We start from the raw sequence: 26,744 nt of genomic DNA, 5'->3' as shown, positions 1-26,744 counted from the left end.
GCCAGTGTGAGGTGGGTCTTTGATGATACAGGGCTGCCTTTTTGAGTCAGTGCTTCCTCCTATTGATCTGTACAATGGTGAGTAAGTCAGTACCTGTGATGAGCCTGGCAGTGAGTGCCACTCATTTCAACTTTAACATTTCGAGTCAAAGATTTTTTTTATCAGAATTGCAGATTTCCTGCATTAGCAGTTATATATTTTTAAAGGTCACTACATTGGTAAAGTACTGGAACAACAATGTTGTAAATGACCACACCTCAGTAAAATGGGTTGAAGCAAATATTTTCGGCAGGTGGGAAGGAAGGGTAGAGCAGCGAAGGGTTTCGAAATTTGGAGCTGTGATAGATTGCGCCATTTCACCCAATAAATCTCCACAAAGTTTAATCATTTGCCAGGTTATGGTGTGTCACACACTCTGACCATCCTAACTCATGCTGAAAATATAAATAATTGTTGGAAAAGGGTGTGCTTTGTGTGCATGAATTGGTGACGAGGTGTGCTGTTTATGGAGGAAGGCTGTTGCATTTACCTTCTCCCCAATGGCAGTGGTGAAATGAGTGTGAGGCCATACCTGCAGTGTGGAAGGACATTATGATTTATAGAAGAGGGCCATCCTGTGTGGGGGGTTAAAATTAGGATCGAAGTGTCAAGAGTGATTTTGGTGTCATAGGGGCTGTCCCACAAGTGTACCTCAAACAATGAATTCAAAATAAACAAATTGATGGGCCCCTTTCCTCAATAAACAACACAGCAATCTCGTCATCAATTCATTTTGGTTTGTACCGCATCCTCTGTTTAAAGTGAAAAAATATTCCCTCCCCCCGAGTTGAGGTTGCAATATTGAAAGCACTCCCTTTTCCAATAATTATTTATATTTTCAGCATGAGTTAGGTCAGATAGTCACAGAGTGTGTGACACACCATAACCGGGCAAATTATTACATTTTGTGTTGAGATTTATTGGGTGAAATGGCGCAATCTAAATTTCGAAACCCTTCTCTGCTCTATCCACACACACACACACACGCTCAAATATCAAACCAAATATTGCAATAATTATGTCTTTTGTAGATCAGCCTGATATAGCTGTAGTAGGAATCAAGTCTGCAATTTATCCCATCAGATAAAGCATAATAATAAGTTTAATTTGACACCAAATCACTTTCATATCTCAAGTATTAAAAAAGTTATGCCATTTACTAGCTGTTCCTGAACCTGGACAGTTTACAGATTTTCAGGCTCCTGTACCTTCTAACCCAATGGCAGTGGTGAAATGAGTGTGAGGCCATACCTGCAGTACTTGAGGAGAAGCTAGCAATCGTATAGCATCTTAAGGTGGATAAATTCATAGGGCCTGATCAAGTGCATCCTAGGACATGGTGGGGGGTAAAATTGCAGGAGTCCTGATAGAGATCTTTGCATCATCTTTAGCCACAGTTGAGGTACTGGAAGACTGGATGGTGGTTAATGTTGTGTCTTTGTTTTAGAGGTGCTGCAAAACCAAGCCAGGGAACTACAGGCCAGTGTACGTCACAACAGTACTGAATTCAAAATACAAGCAAATTGATGGGCCCCTTTATCTCAATAGAGATTGAAGTGAAAGTGCAGCAATTTTGGCTAAACTAAGTAGGGAAATAATAATGTGCCTAGGATTTTGACTGGAGCTTTGGTCTCCATATTTAAGGAGGGATATACTTGCATTGGAAACAGTTCAGAGAAGATTCACCAGGTTGATTCCTGGAACAGAGGGGTTGGCTTATGAGGAAAGTTTGAGCAGGTTATGCCTATACAAATATTGAGACATGATCCAAATGAAAAAATACAGAATTCTGAGTGAGACTGACTGAGAAGATACTGAAATTATGATTTTAGAACCATGGACATGTTTTCAGAACATGCAGTCACCCATTTAAGACAGGGAAGTCTTCTTTCAGAGGCTGTGAATCGTTGGATTTCCCTACTCCAGGGCAGCAGAGGCTGACTCTTGAGAAAATATTCAAAGCTGTGATAGATTTATGAAGAACAAAAAAGAAAGTGGAATTCATGCCTTGATCAATCGACCATGATCTTACTGAACGGCGAGTTAGATACAAGACCTAATTCCATTCCAATTACTTTCGTTTTTGTTTCCAAATCGTGCATACCAAAGGTCAAGGAAAGAGCATTCACGTCGCGGCCCTGTTTCCACCAATCCTTCCACCACCGTGTACAAGCACAAGAAGCGACAAGACAGACACCGTTGTGTGCAGATGCCGAGAGGTATGTTCAGCTCAGGCTGAACAACTTCTAATCTTGTGTGGACTCGATAAGATGCATCCCAAAGTCAAATCTGATCCTTCCTACACTCAAGAAAACCACATCTGTTTCAGTCAGTGTAAATAGATAAGTATCAAGAGTAGGAATTATTTTGTTTTTATTCTTCACACAAAATACAAGATTTGCTCTCAAATTAAGTCTGCTTACCTTAACACTGACTGAGAATTATCCCCTATCATGCAATATTATATCAAACGCTATCAAACTAAGCTACCAGTGTGAATTGGGAGTCAAAATAAGCAATCTTTTTGTGCTGTGTCCTTCCAGATGGCAAAATTGGAATTTATTGAGGATGTTTGCAATTGAAGACGGCAACAAATTTTTATTTCTCATTTCCGTCTGTATTAAAGCATTGTAAAGCTGTGTGCTTTTCCGAACACAACTGCAAATCTCCAAGATTCAACCATATTAAAAGCAAACATTTACAGCCGATAAAGGGGAGAAAAGTATTTCCATCCTCGAGTAATAAACCGATAAACATACAATGTGCAAGTATTTACAACAGAAATTTCACATTACATTTAAGGCTTCAGAAATTCAAAAATCTTCTTCCCTGCAAATACCAGAGGCACCATTCCCATTTGTTGCATGACTTACAGATTATTGTATTGATTCCATCCTTGTAGAAAATAAAGCCCAGATCCCGACCCATCCCGCTTCCGAATAGAAAATACAGAAGAAAAATAATCTGAAATGTCTAGAAATTGAAACTAATCCTTCACGTTCAGTCTCTAACAAATCTCTAATTAGCCATATCCTCAATTTTCTATTACCTGTACAATGTTGTCCCCAGCATATTTTATCATATTTATGCCAAAATGCTGCAAAGGTGCCTAGAGGATGGAAAATACTATGACGTGGGTCATACTCATAAATCATCATCATAAATCAACCAGTGCATCCAATATTAGAAACATAACAGTTCAAAATGTTCTCAACAGATGCAACAATGCACTGGCTCTTAATGGTTCTATTAAATTGTCACAATGTGCTGCAAGATTAACTTTCCTCATCCAGTTTTTATACAGATGGGTGAAGGAAATTTGTCCACGACACCAAAAATAGCCTAGAGCCAATTCTATTTCCCAGACGTTCCTCCCAATATTAATTTGGACATTGATACTGCATAACTGGAAAATGTATCGAACACGAGTGATAATGGAGGGGTAATTCCACCAGTCAATGGCATTAAGTAGAGCACTGTTTTGTTTATTAATTCTGAGTCTTTTATATCACTGTGGCCAGAGCCACGGGAACACTGACAAAACAGAACAAGTTCCAAAACTTTTCACAATTACTTTCAATGTGAGAATGTTTATAATGAGAGCCAAGAGAAGCCTATAGGATTTTTATGAAACGGCAGGAGATTAACAGCTCTGGTGGAGCAAACAAGAATGAACATCCATCAGAATTATACCAAAGTTAATGGGTTAATTTATGAGAATACTTAATTTAATTTTGTTATTATTTAGTTGAATTTAGATAGTTGAGGTAAAAGGAACAATATTATCTGCCAAGGGGAATCTAGAACAACCACCAAAATATGAAATTTAATCCAAAATTGAACCCAATAATTCAATCCATTTTACCGTAAAATAAGGAAGCAGTTTCCTTCTCCCATGTAAGACATAACATAAATCTGGTTCTTTCATCCTATAAATCTGTTGAATTGGTCAAGATTAAGGTCAACGGAATTTTGTTAAACAAGAATGTTAACTAGTTTGTAATTCATCAAGTAAAAAAAATGTGCAGATCTAAGTGAATGGTGGAACACACTCTAGTGGGCAAATAGCCTGTTCTAGTTTCTAAGTTCCCAGTGAAACAAGATAACGTTCAATTAATTTATCTTCACACTTAGAAATGGGTTTCACGGAATAGATGTTATTGCTCCTACGATAGGAGTTCGATACAAAATTTCCGTCCCATGTCAAAAGTTTAGCAATCACCGTTCTCATCTTTGTTGTATGATTAATCTACTTCACCATTAAACAGTGATTAATAAAGGCACATATTAAATCAATATACAGTATACACCCCAGATAAATACATTTCAAACCCAAAGTTAGATCTAAGCAGGTTTAGGGATCATGGAATTGGGGAGAGAAGGGAACTGCTAATGGATGGCGATGGAACATCGTGTTTATGCATAAAGTTCTGTTTTTCTTTAGCTTAATCTTGGAAGTTTTTGATTAATTGAAAGAAACAACATGGAAACAGGACCTTCAGCTTACCGAGACCATGCCGACCATTAATCACCCATTCACACTAATTCGATGTTATCCCACTTTCGCAAACAATCCCTACACACTAGGGGCCGTTTACAGAGGCCAATTAACCTACAAACGTTCATGTCTTTGGTACGTGGGAAAAACCCAGAAAAACCCACGTGGTCACAGGGAGAACGTGCAAACTCCGTGAAGACAGCATCCAAGAACAGGCTCAAACCCGGGTCTATGCCACTGTAAGGCAGCAGCTCTACCAGCTGCGCCACTGTGTCACCCTTATTGTTCTTTTTAATAAGCAGCTAACTTTCCTTTAAATATATATTTTGAAGACCCACAATTTTTTCTCATAAAAACATTCCAGTTACAGACAACAACAGCATGCACATATCGTTCCTCGACTCCCTCTCGATCTTTCAGGATTAAGTGAAAATCCCTGACCTCTTATCTAGTTTTTCCTCTATCAACTCCATCACAAACTCTAAACATTTTAAAAACATTCATTAGGCCAACTTCTAACCTTGTCCGTCTTAACTTTACCAACTTCTCAAAATTGAAGTCACTCATCCCTACAAATATCCAGACAAATCTCCTTCTCCATGGCTTTCACAGCATTCCTGGAAATATTCCTGTGTCCAGTATATTCCAGGTGAGGATTTAAAGTGTGGCATAAAGTCACTGCATAGACTTTTTGTGTTTCATCATAAAATGATAAAATGGGAAAACAAATATTTTGTTTCTTTATCAACGGCAGTGCACCTTTGAAGCTATGTGTATGGACACCAGGACACCTCTGCTCTTTTACATCTTTATATATTGTGCCATATATATACTTTGCCGTCTTTCCATATTAAGGCCCATTTTTTCTATAACTTTCAGTAGTTGGGTTGCAATAAAGGTCAACAATTCGTACACAAAACTTTCCCATTCAAAATTATTCTGATAGTAGTCTATAACTAAATACCGCTATTTAATGATTACGAATACTGAAATAACTGATAAAGTTGATATAAACAATGTATATATATACTCAAAGATTATAGTGTCTGTTCTAGAAAACAATTGCAGATGCACATTAAAAAAAAGACTCAAATTTACAGGTACAAATTTCAGTGTGATTAGAAGGAATGTCAGCACATGACCCATTTTATATGTTGATGAAGTAAAGGATAAATTTCCACTTCAGATCTTAAAATATCCTCAATCAGGTTTGTCCTGCTCCATCAATGCAGCTTGAGCTGTTTTGTATCTATGCCACACTTCTTCCATTCCTCAAATCTCTAAGAAAAAGGTTCCAACGTCAAATACAGATTAGCATTGTCCTTTAAATTTGTGGAGATGAGGAACTGAATTGGCACGTCTAATATGCATTTCACATACATCCACAACCAGAAAGACAAGGCTTGCAAACCTTTTGTGTGTGATGGGTATATTACTCAGCCCTCCACTGTAGCTCGATAACTGTGAGTAGTTTTAAATATTTTTTCCCCAAAATGCACGATCACCTCAAAATATTGTCAACAGATGGTTCTAATGGGTCTAATGAATCAGTGGGGCGTTTTCTTGGCAATTTTTCATTTTGTTCTATATTATTCAAAGTTTCACAGGATCATATTTGAAAGAGGAACGTTTTTTTGAGGTTGAATCATTCCATTGACTGGCACATTAATCTCCCTGGTTTTCTTGGATAAATAACTTTTACATCTATCTTTGATTAAGAAGAGGAAACAGTTACATTGTATGTTGGAAATGGCACAGAATTTTCCAATTTCCATTCCATTAGTGTTTCATTAAAACCTCCTCTGACAATTATTTAACCTGGCTCTGAATCCTGGACAAGTTCTTACTTGGAGACGCGTGAAACTGCAGATAGTGGCATCTTGAGCAAAACACAAAATGCTGGAGGAACTGATCGGATCAGACAGCATCTGTAGAGGGAATGCTCAGAAGATGTTTTGTTGCCTGAACAATGCAGTGTTCCTCCAACAGTTTTGCTCAAATTTGTATTTTTTCAACATTGCCAGTGGCATCTCCAAACAAAACACTTCATTCCGAATTCATCCATCTCTGGAAGGCACCAAATCTTCACAGAGTACTACTGTGTGCAATAAAGATTCCTCAACACATTGTTTAAATTTCCATTCCACATATGTATTAAACTTATAAAACTTAGCATCCCAAGTTATCAACTTCCCAAATCCAATCCTGACATATCGATCACAAAGGTCATTGATGGTGTAAAGAACCAGAGATTATCGGCGATTGCCTATTATTTGGCTAGTGACAGCAAGGCCAATAATAATATCTGGTGTACCAGTTGAGATTAGCTCCCTTAATTTGGACCATGATGGAATCTATCTGTATGGATTTGATTGAATAGTTCATTTTAGGGGATACAGAAAATTCAAATCAACCTCCTTCAATGAACACAATAAATTAAAAGTGTTTTGGGGGCAAAATGAAATTGGATTTTCAATTCCTGTTAAATTCCTTTACAGTAGAGAAAAATATATCTAAAGGATATCACCAAAAGAATAAGATTATTCTGTTGTCTAAGAGTCTCTAAATGCAATTCCATAACTCCAATTAATATTTTTCCCCAGAGTCAACAGGAGCTCAATTCATCACCTCTTTTACAGGTTGTAAGAATCACTGTACATTCAATAATATATAAACTAAATGTCATTTTTTCTTGATCCCTTGCGGCATAGCGGGCTGCCTCTCAAATAAAGTCTCCAAAAACTATACAAAAATGATTTTTGTATCGCTCCAGTTTCATCGTCCTCACTTTCAGGATCACTGCCTCTCATGCAGATGCATTGGAGATGATCATCCAACTGATCACAAAGTAGAAAAGGAATATCGGGTACACAGCAAGGGCCTTGCGATTAGGTGGCTGGCTATCAGCCAGAAATGCTGTTGAGGCTAGGAGAGAAAAGAAAAATAATGAAAACATTCACGTTAATGAAAAAAAGAGATCTCAAGTTACTTTTGTTGATCTTTGACCAAAAGCCTCATCATGAAATAACCTATTAAAGAAAGATAGGTATTACCTCCAGCTCAATCCAGCTCTTAAGGTGCCTCAAATAGTCTCAGTCCTGGCAGTGAAGCATATTGCTTGTGTTTTATTTTTCGCATAATATTTCTATACAACCTAATGATGGGGTTTTTTCTTCAATCCAGTTTTGGATTTTTATTCTTTTATTTCCTCAAACTAATCCCTTTACAGACCCTTTTCTGCATGGTGGTTTACTTGCTGGGAGACAGCTCCATGAGCACAGTAACCTTCCCCACATACAGATGTGGGCATACGGATTGTGAAAATCTCCTTGATTGTGAATATTTGGCTTCCTGCGTGCACAAACATTCCAGTAATGTCAGTGCAAAGATCAGTCATCCAAGTTATCTTTCCACAATCATCCCACCTGAATGCAGATTGAACTTTTGATTCTCCATTTCATTTATGATATTATCATCACCCAACAGGTATAGCCGTTTTTTTTCCTCATATTAAATCTCATTTGCCTCAAATTGTGCTATAACGTCTGAATAATAAATTATATTCACACTATGGAAGGAGGAAGATCTTTTGGGATAAATGGGACTCCAAGACGAAGCCAGATAAAAGAAGCTTGGAGCCTAGACACCTTGACAATCCCCATTGTAGACTTGACATTAATCAACCAATTTTGCATAACCCACTGCTATGATTTAAAAAGCATGAGGAATAAAGTAAGGGTATTTGAATTTGGCTTATCAAAGAAAGAAAAATGTTAAATAAAGTTGAGTATTGGAATTAAAAGATGCTAAGTGGTCAAGGATAGATACTGAGCCATTGTCATGAAGAACACACTTTTAGATTTTATTTAGGATTGCATATGTATTGGGAAGACATACACCTTTAACTAGTTAAAGTGCCACACCAGCATATATTTATGTTTTAAAATAGCTTGGTTTTCCAAAGTCTTTTTAAGCTGTTTTAACTGGATAAACAGTTTGTGGATCTCATCAGACTGAACATGCAATGGGTTTCCAAGTGAGCTGGGGTATAGTTTATTAGAATAGCAATATTATAGCAATGTATTCAGTTGTAGAGCAACACCTAAACGAAATGCTGCATCAACACTTTGAAATCAGGTATGATAAGAATATTAGATAAGATTAGATTCAACTTTATTGTCATTGCACATTTACAGTACAACGAAATGGTTTAACCTTGCAGTCATAACATAAATAAAATAACAAAACACACACTCAACACAGTTTAACATCCACCACAGTGAGTCCACCAGGCACCTCCTCATTGTGATGGAAGGCAAAAGTCCCAGTCCTTGTCTCTTCCCTCCTTGCTCTGCCTCTGCGCTGAGGCGATTTAGGCCTCCGATGTTGTGACCCCGCCGTGTGATGGTAGGTAAGTCAGTCTCGCGGCTGAATCCGAGCTCCACGAACGGGCCGGTTCAAACTCCGCGGCCCGGGGCGGTCGAAGCTGCTGCCCTCCAGTCCAGCGGATGAAGCTGTTGTTACGGAAGCCCCGGAAAAACAGGTCACCAACTTGTGACCTGTGAGCTCCCGACGCTATCGTCCACTGGGCCCGCGGCCGAGCCGCTGAGGCTCCTAAGTCGGGTCGCCGCCACTGCCGGAATGCCGCCAGAGCCCCGAAGTCGGGTCGCCGCCGCCGGAACTCCGCCACAGCCCCGAAGTCAAGCTGCTGGAACGCAGCCACAGCCCCAAAGTCCCCCCCCCCCACACACAACCCAACAAACCAAAATAAACTGAAACTGGACAAAAAGATTTTTTTTTTAAAAGACATAACGTACTGCAAGCCGCAGCTGCAAGGCAGCGCCGCTATTTCTGGATTCTCAATGTAAAATAGGTGCTATAGTAATTCGGTGAAAAGGTGCACAAGGTAAAATAGGACTACATATAAATTATTGATATATTATCTTAAACTCTAGACAGAATTAAGGAATGGGTGGACTTGTTTTCCTGGAAATATTTTTTGTCTATCTGTATAATGTTAACACTTGATTACACAGATCAAACATCCAGAAGAGGGCAGTGGCCAGAACAACACCAGGCACATTCTTACCAAACTGACAAAAAAGAGCACTGTTCCAGGAATAGACAGCAACATTTGCCAAATGAGAGAGCCCAGCCTCCTCTCTATCATCTTATTCAAAGAATCAGAGATAAATTTAATTTGTGTAATGCAAAATTGGCCTTGAATTACAATCTTTGGAAGGGATGTTTTCAATGTAATTATTTCCTTCCCAAATTTAACTTTTTGTCCAAATGTTTAAACTGTAATATTTATTTTACATAGTTTTAATCTAATCTTTCTCGGAACGTTTTGATAGTTCTTGTGGACAGCAGCTTAACTGCAATTTCCTTTCCCTGAACAGCTCATGAAATGGGCTCGAGTGACTATAAATCTCTTTTCCTCAATTTGAATTTCCAACATCTTTCCAAACTTAACTGCAAATGTCCTGATTCTAGCCTTCATTGTGAGAAAGCATTGCCAGCAATTATTTTCTTCTTCCGTTTATTTGCAATTTTTATTCCAAGATAACTTAACTGCTGGGTACCTTGTTAAGACAGGACTGGGAGAACAATGTGGGATATCAGAGCTGATTCTATTTCTTGTGGTGCAGCCAGAACAAAGTGCACGCTTACAGAAAACAGAATCTGATCTGATTTCCCACTTTGATGTTGATTCAGTGATGCTGAGAATGTCTGTTTTATTTTACTTCTTTAAGTTACCGAAAGAAGGCAGTTAATTGCTTACCGAATGTTGACCAGCCAAATGCAGCCAGCACGATAATAAAGCGAATTATAACCACTGCCATCGGGATTTCTGGTGTGCTTGAATGTGGAGCCAGGCGGATGAGAGAGCAGATTATTAACGCTACCGTGAGTGGTAATATGCAATAGCCCAACACACAAAGGCTTTGGAAGAAGGATCTGCGAAGTCAAGAAAAATAAATTTAACAGACCTGCCCTTTCAATCTTTTCAGAGCTTTGACCGGCTGCGCAGTCATGGGTATAGAGTGAGTAAAGCAGGGGGCTGAGCACGGGCCTTGAGCTGCTCCCGTACTAATTGATAGATAGATAGATGGCCTTTTATTGTCATTCAGACCGAAGTCTGAACGAAATTGCAGCAGTCATACATATAATACCATACAATAAAACAACAATAAACACACATTAACATCCACCACAGTGAGTCCACCCAGCATCTCCTCACTGTGATGGAGGCAAAAGTTAATTGTTACTGAGGATGAAGTGGTTCCTCCAATTCGAACAGACTGTGGTCTGCGGACGAGGAAGTCGAGGATCCAATTGCAGAGGGATGCTCAGAGGCACAGTTCCGTGAGCTTCGTAACTCTCGGAAAGTCTCCGGAAACCCGAGCCGAGGCGCAAGCGTGTGTCGACCAAAGCTCTCGGCAGCTCTCAGGAGTTCTTGGGAAAGCCCAGCCGAGGTGCTAGCATGGGTCGACCTTGAAAGCGCCTTTGGAAGCCCTCAGGATCTGCAGAAAAGAGCCCACTTGCTGGCTCTTTCTGCATCTTTTGAAGAACCGGGGGGTGGGTGGAGGGTGGGGGGTGGTGACGCCACTCGGAGAGCCATTGTGAGGCCTCCCTCTCTCCCTCCTTCCCTTCCCTCCCTCTCCACCCCCCTCTCTTCCCCCCTTCCCCCTCCCCCCTCCCCCCCCCCCCCCCTTCTACCCCCCTCCCTTCTTCCCCCCTCCTCCCTCTTCCCCCCCCTTTCTTTCTCTGCCACACTCTATCTGCCCCTTGAGATAGGGCGGGGATGGGGTAAAAGGAGCCAATTAATAATATTACTATAATATCAAGGGGGGTGGTTAGTGTGGGGGGGTCGTTATTGTGTGTGTGAGGCCGCAGGCCTCAGGCTGCCCCCCTCCCCCCCGCAACTACGCCTTGAGGGGAGGGGACCCAACGGGTCCCTCCGGTTTAGTTTTCTCCACCCTCTTTGTGCAGAAAACAGTAACATACCCACCTAGTGAAAGAGCACAAGAAATCTCTGAACATTAATGTGAGATAATGCCTCGATGTGTGATTAATATTTTGTTCAAAAGGATAGTTTCTACTAGAGCAAAAACCAGCAGTATGAACCAGACAGTAGAGCTGAGGTAGCTAAATGCTACAAATGCAGTTCTGGGCACCAGAAGAGTAGAAGAAACAAAAATTGCATGAAACAATACCTAGATTAACCACACTGTGGCAGTGCACACTGTATATCTCAGAGTCTCCACAAATAGGTACATCGCAGCATTAAGGAGTACAAATTAAAAGTATTTCCATTTATATGAATTGTTTCTGAAGTACAACAAATACAGTGGTCAACAAATATAAGAAAAGCTCTACATGTATCAACGGCATAAAGTGATCATTTAATGCTGAGGGATTAAAGTTGAACTGATAATCACAGCAACATTTTTATTTTACAGGGACTGAATGTGATCTTGAACCAAGATATGAGCAAAACTAAGCCATTCGGCCCATCAAGTCTACTCCGCCATTCAAAGAAGGCTGATCTATCTATCCCTCCTAACCCCATTCTCCTGCCTTCTCCCCATAATCCCTGACGACCCCTGACTCTGCCAAAAACTGTTCGGCAAAGATTGGAGGACCAGAATCAGGAGATGAAGTGGGAAATGAGGAATTGCTGAAGAAATAAACTGGCATGGTGATGTAAAGAGACTACAAATAAAACATGAGGTTTAAAATGTATGAAGATGAGAAACAGGGTAAATGCAAAAGAAGTGGTGAAGGTGTATGCTCAGATAGGCTGTGGTTGGTGAAGGATGTGAGATCAGTGAGAAAGAGATGGAGGATAACACAGAGATGTGGTAAAAATGTTTTATAAGTGATTGGGCTGTATTGGACCGGAAAAGCAGAGCAGTAATACTTTCCCTGAGAATTCACATAGCTCTATCTACAGAAATTTGTTTCTGAGTTTTAAGTTGATAATCCTGGACCACATATCAACTCATATACTGCAAGAACAGGTGGGAGAGGCATGTGCCAAATGCAGTGAACCGTATTTCCCAGATGTACTAGAACATGCAAATGAAATGCACGCTCCTCAAGGGAAAGCTCATGCTTCCCTTTGGCATACGTCAGCCACAACAAAGGAACTGCAATAATACTCAGTGGTCCTGCAGCAAAAGATTATCAATGGCTTAAAGTGGCATTTTTCATCAGACCTCAAGCCATTGTAAATCAGTCCATAGAACCTATGAAAACTGACCTGCATGATAGCAAGGCATCAGAAAACAAGTCATTGCATCAGTTTCAATATAAAAAATCATTGCATCAGTTCCAATATAAAAACAGATCTCATTTCCACGCAGGATCCCACTATATTATTATTCAGATTATTATCTGAATGGTGGCCGATTAGGAAAGGGGGAGATGCAACGAGACCTGGGTGTCATGGTACACCAGTCATTAAAAGTAGGCATGCAGGTGCAGCAGGCAGTGAAGACGAATGGTATGTTAGCATTCATAGCAAAAGGATTTGAGTATAGGAGCAGGGAGGTTCTACTGCAGTTGTACAGTGTCTTGGTGAGACCACACCTGGAGTATTGCGTAGTTTTGGTCTCCTAATCTGAGGAAAGACATTCTTGCCATAAAGGGAGTACAGAGAAGGTTCACCAGACTGATTCCTGGGATGTCAGGACTTTCATATGAAGAAAGACTGGATAGACTCGGTTTGTACTCGCTAGAATTTAGAAGATTGAGGGGGGATCTTATAGAAACGTACAAAATTCTTAAGGGGTTGGACAGGCTAGATGCAGGAAGATTGTTCCCGATGTTGGGGAAGTCCAGAACAAGGGGTCATAGTTTAAGGATAAGGGGAAAATCTTTTAGGACCGAGATGAGGAAAACTTTTTTCACACAGAGAGTGGTGAATCTCTGGAATTCTCTGCCGCAGAAGGTAGTTGAGACCAGTTCATTGGCTATATTTAAGAGGGAGTTAGATGTGGCCCTTGTGGCTAAAGGGATCAGGGGGTATGGAGAGAAGGCAGGAACAGGATACCGAGTTGGATGATCAGCCATGATCATATTGAATGGCGGTGCAGGCTCGAAGGGCCGAATGGCCTACTCCTGCACCTATTTTCTATGTTTCTATATGTAAAGCCTGATGTGATACTGTGCCCTGCAGACCAGGAGCAGCAAATAATTAATCTCTGATCTGCACACATAGAAGTAGTATGGATAATATTTTTGGTCCTCAATGTCCTGCGGTTGGTAGGGACAAACAAAGCAGCCAAATTCTTCACTCACAAAGGGCACATAGACAAATAGTTGAGAGCTGCTAGTGCGTGTGGAACTGTAGCTGAGTGACATTCAGAAAGATTAGATTAATCTGGGCGGAAAATACTCACATTGTGCCACCAAGCAGTTTGGAGTTTAACGTAATGACGACCGCACCAAACCACACGATGACAAACACCTCAGCAAACTGTGGGCCTCCATTGTGTTTATTTTCCACAGAACCCCCTTGTAACAACCTGCAAGAAAGGCAACAGGTCACAATGTACCTCAAGTCACACCGACATACATTAGAGTTTACACAAACCATGGATGGGACACCAAATAAACCAATATCAGTTTCCATTAGTGGGAGAATCTCAAATAAGGCGACACCATTACAAAAATAGAGGGCAAACATTTAAAACCAAGGTGGACAGAAATTTATTTTATTAGAAGATACTTTTCTAAAATTTGTTACCAAGTAGGGTTGTGCAGGTTAGATCACTGAGGATCATGAACGAGGTAGCAGATCATTTTTTTAATGGCATTTAGAAATTGGCACTGAAGATTTATTGAGGACTGGGGCTGATCAGCCATAACAATGCTGAATTGAGGGGCAGGCCAGGGCCAACTCCTGCCCCTTTTTTCTTGTTCTAAAGTGTCAGAGTCGAGATTTAATAAATGATCCAGACTTACACCAGTGCATTACTTACATTGCTAATAAAACGCATAGTACGAGAGGACCCCATAAATCCCCTGCAAAGAAGAAACACAAGAATTATCCATGGCCATACACAAACCGAGATTCTATATAATCACCAAAGATAAACAGAGCTGCCTTTCTGACAACTTCGATGGTAAAGACCTGTTTTGCTCCTGGAAAGACCAGATGCTGTCCATAAACTTAAAGGAGCAAATTCAACAAACAAAAGGTAGAAGGAACACAGGCCTCTCCTCATTTGTTTTAAAACTCTAATGCTGTGCCTAGACACAGATTTTACTTCTGATCCGAAACACTTCCAAATCCACAATCACAATAAAAGGTTGCATGCCCATATAGATACTTTCCATTCAATATGTTCAGGATATTCTGATCAATAATCAATTACACTCACAGTCTCTAAGGAGGGTGCTGCTCTTTTTAGGGTACATAACATGAACAAACTTCTTCCCGACAGCCTTCAGATCACGCATCTAAGAAACACAAGATAAAATAATACTTAATTCAAGGAATACTTGGAAACACACTAATACAGTGCCCTCCATAATGTTTGGGACAAAGACCCATCATTTATTTATTTACCTCTATACTCCACAATTTGAGATTTGTAATAGAAAAAAATCATATGTGGTTAAAGGCCATTTTATACATTTTGATTTCGCCATGAGAAATTACAGCTGTGTTTATACATAATCCACCCCCATATCAGGGCACCATAATGTTTGGAACACATGGCCTCACAGGTGTTTGTAATTGCTCAGGTATGCTTAATTGCCTCTTTAATACAGGTATAAGAGAGCTCTCAGCACCCAGTCTTCCCATCATCTTTGGAAACTTTTATTGCTGTTTATCAACATGAGGACCAAAAGTTGTGCCAATGAAAGTGAAAGAAGCTATTATGAGACTGAGAAACAATAATAAAACTGTTAGCGACATCACCCAAACCTTAGGCTTACCAAAAGCAACTGTTTGGAACATCATTATGAAGAAAGAGAGCACTGTTGAGCTTACTAATGAGCTTACTAATCGCAAAGCGACTGGCAGGCCAAGGAAGACCTCCATCAGCTGATGACAGAAGAATTCTCTCTATAATAAACAAAAAACCCCAAACACCTGCCCGACAGATCAGAAACACTCTTCAGGAGTCAGGTATGGATTTGTCAATGACCACTGCCTGCAGAAGACTTCATGAACAGAAATACAGAGGCAGCACTGCAAGATGCAAACCACTGGTTACCCCCCAAAAATAGGTTGGCCAGGTTACAGTTTGCCAAGAAGTACTTAAAAGAGCAACCACAGTTCTGGGAAAAGGTCTTGTGGACAGATGAGATGAAGATTAACTTATATCAGAGTGATGGCAAGAGCAAAGTATGGAGGAGAGAAGGAACTGCCCAAGATCCAAAGCATACCACCTCATCTGTGAAACACTTTGGTGGGGGTGTTATGGCCTGGGCATGTATGGCTGCTGAAGGTACTGGCTCACTTATCTTCTTGATGATACAACCGCTGATGGTAGTAGCATAATTAATTCAGAAGTGTATGGACACATCCTATCTGCACAAGTTCAAACAAATGCCTCAAAACTCATTGGCTGGCGGTTCATTCTACAGCAAGACAATGATCCCAAACATACTGCTAAAGCTACAAAGGAGTTTTTCAAAGCTAAAAAAGTCAATTCTTGAGTGGTCAAGTCAATCACCCTATCTGAACCCAATTGAGCATGCCTTTTATATGCTGAAAAGAAAACTGAAGGGGACTAGCCCCCAAGACAAGCATAAGCTAAAGATGGCTGCAATACAGGCCTGGCAGAGCATCACCAGAGAAGACATCCAGCAACTGGTGATGTCCATGAATCGCAGACTTCAAGCATGCAAAGGATATGCAGCAAAATGCTAAACATGACTACTTTCATATACATGACATTGCTGTGTCCCAAACATTATGGTGCCCTGAAATGGGGGGACTATGTATAATCACTGCTGTCATTTCTACATGGTGAAACCAAAATGATTTAAAAATGGCCTTTATTAAAATATGACAATGTGCACTTTAACCACATTATGGAGGGCACTGAACATTTAGGTGAAATGTCGAAAAAACTGATAAAAATACGCAATACAAAATGGTTCACATTTTAAAAACAACACTGAGTCCGGAAAAATTAAGATCTAATTTTTAAGTTTGATAGAATCATAGAGGTTTAAGGAACACATGGTGGCCAATTGGCCCATAATGCTTGTTACAATCCAAAAATGGACGTTTGTCAATCCATTTAGCTGTTCTTGATCTACAGCCTCACAGGTTGGCTCCTGAGGGAAGTAGGAGTCAAAGGGCAGGCACAAAGGAGGGCAATAAAAGAACTTACCAATGCCGCCGAACGGAGCAGTCACTGGCTTTGGCTGTAGAGGAAAGATGCTGTCTGGGCTGCCACGTGACCATCGAGAGGCTAACAATAAGATACACACCCAGGTCTGATCAACCTGCGGTGGGCCTGCCTTGACTGAGGGTGTCTTATGATAAAAGGCCGAAACACCCAATGACGTTGAGGTACACAACTGAAGATGTGTATGATTGTTAGCAAATTCGCCTAGTGGTCATACCCAAGAATGTCAATTGTAGTGAAATTATAGGGATTGTAACATCCAGTCCTACTAATTAATCACAGGTAATGGCTCTTCTTAAATCTACTCTCCCGGGTTATTTTTAAAATGTACTGATGATTTCTGCCTCCATTAATCCTTCAGCCAATGAGTTCCAAGACTCTCACCATTTGCTGAGCCAAACATTTGTTCTCAACTACCCACCTATCCATTCACAATATTAACTTGAATCTATGCCCCCTTGTTACTGACCTCTCTGCTAAAAATAGATATTCCTCCAACATCTCAAAGAATGCAGGTTTGTAGGTTAATTGTCCTCTGAAAATTGCCCCCTCGTGTGTAGGGAGTGGACAAAAAAGTGGAACATAGAACTAGTGTCAACCTGTGATCGATGGTCAGTGTGGACGGTGGGCCGAAGTCACTATTTCCATGCTGTATCTCTAAAGTAAATTAAAATACTTAGCATTGGGTATAATGAAATCTAAGCATGGGTTATCATCATCACTAAATGACAGTTAGTGATAAATGCAATAATACTTACAATTGTTTCCTTGACAGGTTCATCCAGAGTGGAGTAATCATCCTCCTGTGATTGGGAATTGACAGGAACTGTGATTTGCCCCTCCACAGGAACATCACTTGATATCGACACGTCAGCCAAATCTGAAAACTATTGTGCCAAAATTAGATCATCTGCAAACTATTTATTAACAATCCACCTATGGGTTTTAGTCAGTAATCCTCTTCCCCAAATCCAACCCTATGCCAGCCTAGGAGCTATTAGGTTAACTCATTGGTTCATACAAATCTGAACAATTATTCGATAATAAAACAAACCACCATCTGCTGTTCCTTCCCACACAATTTTATGTTCAGACTGAATTTTCTGAATTCTTCAACTCATTTTGCACGATTCAGTATTTGTTGACCGACCAACAATAGCTAGAGCTATAAATGCAATTTACAAGGGGAGTTTTGTTTTCCTTTGAATAATTGCATTTTCTGGAATTTTGCCCAACATCCTACCCACAAAGGTTTGGAACCAAATGCTGTACAAGCTTGGAAAGCAAAGGAAGAACCATTAAGTTATCATAATTACACAGAGTGTTTAACTTCACTGACCACTCCACATCCTGTGAAAGGGGTGGAAGATTGCAACCTTCACGTGTTTCAACTAATGCAAACAACTCGATGTGCACAAATGGAAGATCAAATAGAACAAGTTGTCCTACAACTTTAGGCTGTGTACGCCACACGAAAGAAGAAGAAGATCCTGTGAAAGTCACCAATATTGTAACATTTAACAGGACCTTCAAATCAATAGCACCACATTCTTTTGATCATACATTTGAGCTATTTCAATTGTTTTGTGCCATGTGAAACATGAGCATGCAGCTTCATCCCTGGTTAATTCTTAGCTAAGTCACGGAATTGGCAGAAAAATTACATTTAGCAATTTGAGGCATTTCTTCTCAGCACCAAGTACAGGCTAAATAAAAGGTAAATCAGCAAGCAGAGGTTGGGTTTTATGAGACCAATGCATATGCATATGTACATGTGAGAATATGAAATAGAAGCACACAAAACATATGCTCTGAAGGAAGAAAGGATAATGAAACAAAGTGATGGGAGATCACTTTGTATCCACAGTTCTAATTACTTAATCAAGGAATTATCTTCGATGCTGTGAATGTCTCTGGTTCTGTGCACTGGGAATAGCTAAAAAGTATAATTGATGTGAGTTATTTGTATGCAGTAAGATTTGGTGGCAGCATTTGGTCCAAACATAATTGGTAACTGAAGAATCCTAGGTTGGTTATCTATTTTCTCCCCCTCAACCCATTTGCCATCAGCTAATGTTAACATGAAATGTTTACTGAGGGATAACTGGAGAACAATTGTGTAGGAAATCTTACTGACTTTTGTGTAGTCAGTCAGCAATGCCCTGAAGGGCTTAGCAGCCTACTGCTGCAACAGCTGACCTCAGCCAACAGACATGGAACCAAGCTGATATGAAAACTGCAGTAGACATAAACTTGACAAGAGTACCATGTTTTGCCCATTCTTTCTATATTATAACAGCAACTCGGATTCCAATCACATTTGAATGAACAGATGAAAAGAAGGTATTTACATTTTCTTATAATTCTTTGAAGTTCAAATACGAAACCTGCCATTGGAAGGGTCAAAGTTGGAAAGAGTATAGACAAGATTTATAAGGATGTAGCCAGAACTCAAGGGCCTGAGCTATTCTGTTCCATTCTGTTTGTAGTGTGGGTTGTTTGTTTGTTTGTTTGTTTGTTGGGTTTTTTTGCACAATCCGCGAGCATTGCTTGAATGAATAAACTTGACTTGACTTAACTATTGGGAAAGGTTGGCAAGGTAGGACTTTATTCCTTGAAGAACAGAAGGTTGAGAGGTGATCTTATAGAGGTGTATAAAATCACGAGAAGAAAAGATGAGGTGAATGCGCAATGTCTTTTATCCAGGGTAATGGGATCAAGAGCCAGAGGTTCTTAAGGTGAGAGGGGCAAGACTTAATGGGAGCCTGAAGGGCAACCTTTTCATTAAGAAGGTGATGGGTATATGGAACAAGCTGTCAGAGGAGATGGTTGAGGCAAATAAAACCGGATAGATGCACAGAGGCTTTTACTCAGTTGGGAATCGAGGACCAGAGAACATAGGTTCAATGTGATGGGGAAAAGATTTAATTGGAATCAGAGGGGTAACTTTTTCACACAGGTGTTTGGTGTATGGAACAAGCTGCCAGAGGAGGTAGTTGAGGCTGGGACTATCCCATCGTTTAAGAAACAATTAGACAGGTACATGGATAGGACAGGTTTGGAGGGATATGGACTAAACGCAGGCAAGTGGGACTAGTGTAGCTGGAACATTGTTGGCGAGTATGGGCAAGTTGGGCTGAAGGGCCTGTTTCCACACCGTATTACTCTATGACTCTACTGTTACATCGTTTAAAAGACACTTGGACAGGTGCAAGGGTAGACGTTTAGCGGAATATGGGCCGAACACAGGTCAATGGGACTGGCTTATTTGGAGCATCTCGCCATGGACGAGCCGGGCTGAAGGGCCTGTTTCCGTGCTGTGTGACTTATGAATCTACTCTGTGGCCGTTACAAGGATGTCTAATTCTGGATGCGCCGCTATCCACACCCTCCCTCCCTCACTCTCACATCCCTCCCCTCTCCCTCTCTCTCCCTCCCTCCCTCCCCCTCCCCCCCCCTCCCTCTCCCCTCTCTCCCAACCTCTCTCTTTCTCTCTCTCTCTCCCTCCCTCTCCTCTCTCCCTCTCCCTCCTCCCTCCATCACACACACCCTCCCTCACTCCCTCCCTCCCTCTCTCTCCCTCATCTCACTCCCCCTCTCCCTCTCTCCCTCTCTCCCTCCCTCACTTCTCTCCCTCCCTCACTTCCTCCCTCCATCACTCCCTCCCTCACTCTCCCTCCCTCACACCCTCCCTCACACATCCCCTCCCCACACCCTCCCTCACACAATCCCTCCCTCCCACCCTCCATCACACACTCCCTCCCTCCCTCCCTCCCTCCATCCCTCCCTCCCTCTCTCCCTCCTCCCTCACACCCAATCCTCCCCCTCATCCCTCCCTCCCTCCCCCGCCCCCCACCCTCCATCACACACTCCCTCCCTCCCTCCCCTCCCTCCTCATCACACCTCCCTCCCTCCCTCACTCCTCTCTCCCTCCCACCCTCCCTCACTCCTCCCTCCCTCTCTCACTCCCTCTCTCCCTCCCACCCTCCATCACACACCTTCCCTCCCTCCCTCACTCCCTCACTCCATCCCACCCTCCATCCCTCACTCCCTCCCTCCCTCACTCCCCCTCCCTCCCTCACACTCCCTCACTCTCCTCTCTCTCCCTCACTCCCCCTCCTCTCCCTCCCACCCTCCCTCACTCCCTCACTCCCTCCCTCCCTCCCTCCCTCCCTCACTCCCTCTCCTCTCTCCCCCTCTCTCCCTCCTCCTCACTCACCTCCCTCTCTCCCTCCTCACACCCTCCTCACACACTCCCCCCTCCCCTCCCCCCCCTCACTCCCTCCCTCCCTCCTCTCCCTCCCTCCTCTCTCTCCCTCACCCCCTCCATCACTCCCTCACTCACTCACCAGCGGCTGTTTGGCTTCACTCTCCGCCTCCGCCATCTTTGGCCCCGGCTGACGTGGAGACGCCTCGCTACGTCATCCCCGCGACGACCGTTGCTTCCCTGCCATTGTGACGCACGCTGAGCGCGTCATCGGCCCTAGTGCCCCTCCCCCCTCCCTTGCACTGACCCACAACAGTGGTCATCAAAGATCTTTGGTGGTCATTGTTTCCACAGCATGGCTGGAGACTGCTGTGGGAACCTCTGTCCTGTCAAAGCGACGACCGTTACTTGTGTTGCATTGTGACTTCTGAAGCGTCATCAAGCCCTAGTAGCTCCTCCCCCCCTCCCTTCCACTGACCCCAACAGTGGTCATCAAAGATCTTTGGTGGTCATTGCTTCCACAGCATGGCTGGAGACTGTGCTGTGGGAACCTCTGTCCTGTCAAAGCAACACAGCAGTGGTCAATGTGTGCACTGCACGGGTGTCGTCTCTGTTGGGGAATCTCTGCTGTCAAAGCAACACAGCAGTTACTACTGTTGCATTTTGTGTCTGAAGCAGTCTCTTGGGTGGATCTTAGTGGGAACATGACTGCATCAGCATCTCTCCCCCCTCCTCCTGAACTGACCTGCAACAGTGGTCAATTGGTCCACAGCATAGCCGGAGGTTGTGCTGGAAACCTCTGTACTGCCAACGCAACACAGCACTTGCTTGGGTGGATGTAGTGGGAACATGACTGCATCAGCATCTCTCCCCCCTCCTCCTGAACTGACCTGCAACAGTGGTCAATTGGTCCACAGCATAGCCGGAGGTTGTGCAGGAAACCTCTGCACTGCCAACGCAACACAGCACTTGCTTGGGTGGTTGTAGTGGGAACATGTCTGCAGGTCCTCGTTGCAAATGTGCACAAAAATAACAATAACTGTACAAAACAATAATTGTGAATAAAATAACAATCTACAAGAAAAACAATAATAATTTGGGTTGAACTCCACAGGCCAGGCAGCATCTCTTACCCCCCTCCTGAACTGACCTGCAACAGTGGTCAATGTGTGCACAACGTGGGTGGGTGTAATCTGTGCTGGAGAGCCTCTGTATTGTCAAAACAACACAGCAGTTACTTTGCGGATATAGCGGGAACATGGCTGCAGGCCCTGGCTGCAATGTGCATGAAAAAACAATAACTTTACGAAACTATAATTGATTGGGTTGGACACGAATTGCTGGAGTAACATCAGGATGGGCAGCATCTCTCTCTCCTCCTGAACTGACCTGCAACAGTGGTCAATGTCAATGTGCGCACAGCATGAGTGGCTGGGTGGGTGTAATCTGTGCTGGGGAACTTCTGTACTGCCAAAGCAATACAACAGTTACTTTGGTGGATTTAGTGGGGTCCTTGCTGCAAATGTGCACAAAATAACAATGTAAGGTAACTTTGCAAAACAATAATTAATTGGGTTGGACACAAAATGTTGGAGTAACTCGGAGCATCTCCGGAGAGAAGGAATAGGTTACGTTTTGGGTCGAGACTGTCCGAAGAAGGGTCTGGACTCAAAACGTCACCCGTCCCTTCTCTGCAGAGATGCTGCCAGTCCCGCTGAGTTTCTCCAGCATTTTGTATCTATCTACGATGTAAAACCAGCATCTGCAATTCCTTCCGACACAACTGGGTTATTCATGTATTGATTTTTTTAAATTCTATGCTATCTTGGTGTATTGGGTTTACAGGCCTGTTAAAATGGTGCAAATAAGAATTTCATGTTGCAAAAGGCATTATTTACTGCAGCACTTTGGGTCTATCTTTATTTGCAATAGGCTGATAATCAATCAATTAATCAATAAATTATCAATCAACCAGCTCTGTTGCCTTGGGCTCCTGAGATGAAAGGAGGAATCCCATGACGTGTGCATGCCGTACGCAAGCAACCAATAGCGTTTTACTCTACGGCGTATTATAATAATTTATGCATTTTGTTTTGATTTTTAGTTTAGTCGCAAGTGATCAAATATAATTTTTAGTGCAAAATATTCTGTCAGATACACTGTTTCTATGATGACCACCGTTATTATACACTGTGATCGAACATTATAAAATCTCACCTTAGATGTAAGGTGATTAAAAAATACAAGACTTATATACGGCTTGCCCGCCCCAGTCTGGTGTGTGGGGGGAAGCTCACTGTAGAGGTCACGTGCTGAGTGTCTAATCACTCGTTACCCACTGTTCCTCGGGGAAGGTCTGAGACAAGAGCCAATTGCTACCCTAGCAGGGTATCGCCTGATGAGGGTGAGGAAGTTACCAGGCATCAGGTCTGGGTAGTAGCAGAAAGCAGGAGAAACACTCGGAGAGTCGGACGGACGCGTTCCGTTCCGTCTTTGACTGTGGATGCAGCTTCTACTCAGAGTGGGAACGGCTTCCGGCTGGCTAAGTGAGTTCAATGTGTGAGATGAGATCAAGGAATCTCACAACCCAATTCAGACTACTCTCCCCCCACACGTCTTTTGGGTGAGAGGAAACACGTTCACCAGATTCGATAGAAAAGGAATTTTTAATTTATTTTTTATTTTTATTTTATTTATTTTGCCAAGGAAATTTGTTTTGATTCTTAGTTACGTTTTAATTGATGACCACCATTATTACACACTGTGATCGAACATTACAAAATCTCATCTTAGATGTAATTTTGTAATCTTTGTTGCTGAGTGTTTGAGTCGGTTAACCAGGCCATGACGCAACCAGTCAATATGTTCTCTACCATGGAAGTTGAAGAGAGTATTCGTCAACATACTGAATCTCCACAATCTTCTAAGGAAGGCATTGATGGGCGTTCTTTATGATTGCAGCAATGTGCTGGGTCCAGGGCAGATCTTCAGAGATATGCATGTCCAGGAACTTGAAGTTTTTGTCTCTTTCCACAGCCAGCCCATCAATGTAGTCATCTTTGTGAATCCTTGGCCTTTCTCTTCTAAAGTCAACAATCAGTTCCTTGGTTTTACGAACATTGAGAGCGGTTGTCATTCTGGCACCATTCAATCAGATAATCGATCTCCCTCATATACTCTGTCTCACCATTATCCATTATTCGTCCAACAACGTTGGTGTCATCAGCAAAAGGTGGTAGTTGAAACTGTGTCTGGCTGCACAGTCATGCATATAGAGTAGTAGATGCTCAATCACTGAGCACATTTAAAACTGAGGGAGATCGCTTTTTGGAACTGAAGGATGCGAACATTGGGTTAAAAAGTGGCGGTGGAGTAGAAGGTCAACCATGACATTGGGGAATTGCAGGAGAGGTTCTCAGATCATGTGCCTATCCCTGCTCCATTCCTCATATTATTGTTCCAATGTAATAGTCCAAGGGGGATGTGACAATATAAAATTAGAGTAGTACTTTGCAATAATTGGTATAGATTAACTGGTCCTATTTTGCGATGTCGTGAGTCTCAGGAATTCATTACCAGTTTGAAAGATGGGTACTGTCTCTGTACATGTTTCTAAAAGAACTGGGCAAAGATCAAATCATAAAAGATAGACACAAAATGCTGGAATAGCTCATCGGGTCAGGCAGCATCTCTGAAGGAAAGGAATAGGTGACGTTTTGATCGAGACCCTTGTTCATTCTGAATAAGAGTCTCGACCTGAAAATTACCTATTCCTTTTCTCCAGACCCGTTGCGTTACTCTAGCAATTTGTGTCTATCTTCGGTGTAAACCAGCATCTGCAGTTCCTTCCTACACATCACATAACATTTCATTTAAGTAAACACTTTGTCTTTGTTTCTGTATGTTCAAAGAGGAAATTTGCTCAATATTTATTCCTATATTGGCATGAGTCTTTAGTATTTTCATTTATCTCAAGAGATTATATGGTTAGCATTGATGACAATGAGTTGGAGAAGTGAAGAAGTGGTTTCCTGTGATGGTCAACCATCAAGGTGTGGGGCAGAAAGTTTGAACACACATGTCATGGTGAACTAGTTGCAACCCACCTAAATGCTCATCGCATCTTGCAGTTGCAAAATGACTTTTTTGCTGAGTATACCTTCACCTGTTAGAGGAAAGTTATTAAATAAGACTTAGTGATTGTAATTTACTGCCTTAAGAGGTAAGCATAGACTGATAAACTGATAATAGAAGTCCAGAATCTGGTCACAGTGAGGGAAGACCACTCCATCATAAAAACAATCTCCACGACAAGTGCCTTCAATCTTCTTGCCTAGCAGTCATTCTGGGCCATTGGTGGGACTATTAGTAAAATAAATAAGCAGAGTGTTTAGTTTATTCTTACATAGAAACATAGAAATTAGCTGCAGGAGTAGGCCATTCGGCCCTTCGAGCCTGCACCGCCATTCAATATGATCATGGCTGATCATCCAACTCAGTATCCCGTACCTGCCTTCTCTCCATACCCCCTGATCCCCTTGGCCACAAGGGCCACATCTAACTCCCTCTTAAATATAGCCAATGAACTGGCCTCAACTACCCTCTGTGGCAGAGAGTTCCAGAGATTCACCACTCACTGTGTGAAAAAAGTTCTTCTCATCTCGGTTTTAAAGGATTTCCCCCTTATCCTTAAGCTGTGACCACTTGTCCTGGACTTCCCTAACATCGGGAACAATCTTCCTGCATCTAGCCTGTCCAACCCCTTAAGAATTCTGTAAGTTTCTATAAGATCCCCTCTCAATCTCCTAAATTCTAGAGAGTATAAACCAAGTCTATCCAGTCTTTCTTCATAAGACAGTCCTGACATCCCAGGAATCAGTCTGGTGAACCGTCTCTGCACTCCCTCTATGGCAATAATGTCCTTCCTCAGATTTGGAAACCAAAACTGTACGCAATACTCCAGGTGTGGTCTCACCAAGACCCTGTACAACTGCAGTAGAACCTCCCTGCTCCTATACTCAAGTCCTTTTGCAATGAAAGCTAACATACCATTCGCTTTCTTTACTGCCTGCTGCACCTGCATGCCTACCTTCAATGACTGGTGTACCATGACACCCAGGTCTCGCTGCATCTCCCCCTTTCCCAATCGGCCACCATTTAGATAATAGTCTGCTTTCCCGTTTTTGCCACCAAAATGGATAACCTCACATTTATCCACATTATACTGCATCTGCCAAACATTTGCCCACTCACCCAGCCTATCCAAGTCATCTTGCAGTCTCCTAGCATCCTCCTCACAGCTAACACTGCCCCCCAGCTTAGTGTCATCCGCAAACTTGGAGATATTGCCTTCAATTCCCTCATCCAGATCATTAATATATATTGTAAATAGCTGGGGTCCCAGCACTGAGCCTTGCGGTACCCCACTAGTCACTGCCTGCCATTGTGAAAAGGACCCGTTTACTCCTACTCTTTGCTTCCTGTTTGCCAGCCAGTTCTCTATCCACATCAATACTGAACCCCCAATGCCGTGTGCTTTAAGTTTAAATTCTTGTCACGTGCACTGAGGTACAATGAATAGCTTTTGTTGCCTGTTATCCAGTCAGTGCAACGGGTA

General features: G+C 42.1%; 1 protein-coding gene across 1 annotated transcript; it reads right to left on the bottom strand.

Annotated features, from left to right (window-relative positions):
* Positions 1-2,395: 2,395 nt before the first annotated feature.
* yipf6 (Yip1 domain family, member 6) lies at positions 2,396-21,396 on the bottom strand. The gene is made up of 7 exons (XM_055643632.1): positions 21,270-21,396; positions 17,679-17,807; positions 14,932-15,010; positions 14,530-14,572; positions 13,948-14,073; positions 10,323-10,498; positions 2,396-7,462 (listed from the first exon to the last, which is right to left on the bottom strand). Exons 1-7 carry the CDS (start codon positions 21,303-21,305, stop codon positions 7,344-7,346), a joined length of 708 nt encoding a protein of 235 aa, XP_055499607.1. The 5' UTR covers positions 21,306-21,396; the 3' UTR covers positions 2,396-7,343.
* Positions 21,397-26,744: the final 5,348 nt, after the last annotated feature.

Source organism: Leucoraja erinacea, chromosome 12 (assembly GCF_028641065.1).
Source record: "Leucoraja erinacea ecotype New England chromosome 12, Leri_hhj_1, whole genome shotgun sequence".
Taxonomy (NCBI): Eukaryota; Metazoa; Chordata; class Chondrichthyes; order Rajiformes; family Rajidae; genus Leucoraja; species Leucoraja erinaceus.
Note: the sequence above shows the minus strand (reverse complement) of the source record. Positions and strands in the feature narration are given on the sequence as shown.

Coding starts and splice junctions, on each gene's coding strand:
- yipf6 (XM_055643632.1), bottom strand. CDS start 21,305: ATGGCGGAGGCGGAGAGTGAAGCCAAACAGCCGCTG. Junction 14,573..14,931: donor CAGCACCCTCCTTAGAGACT/GTGAGTGTAATT, acceptor TCTTCTTTGCAG/GGGATTTATGGGGTCCTCTC. Junction 14,074..14,529: donor CTATGCGTTTTATTAGCAAT/GTAAGTAATGCA, acceptor CCTTTCTTGCAG/GTTGTTACAAGGGGGTTCTG.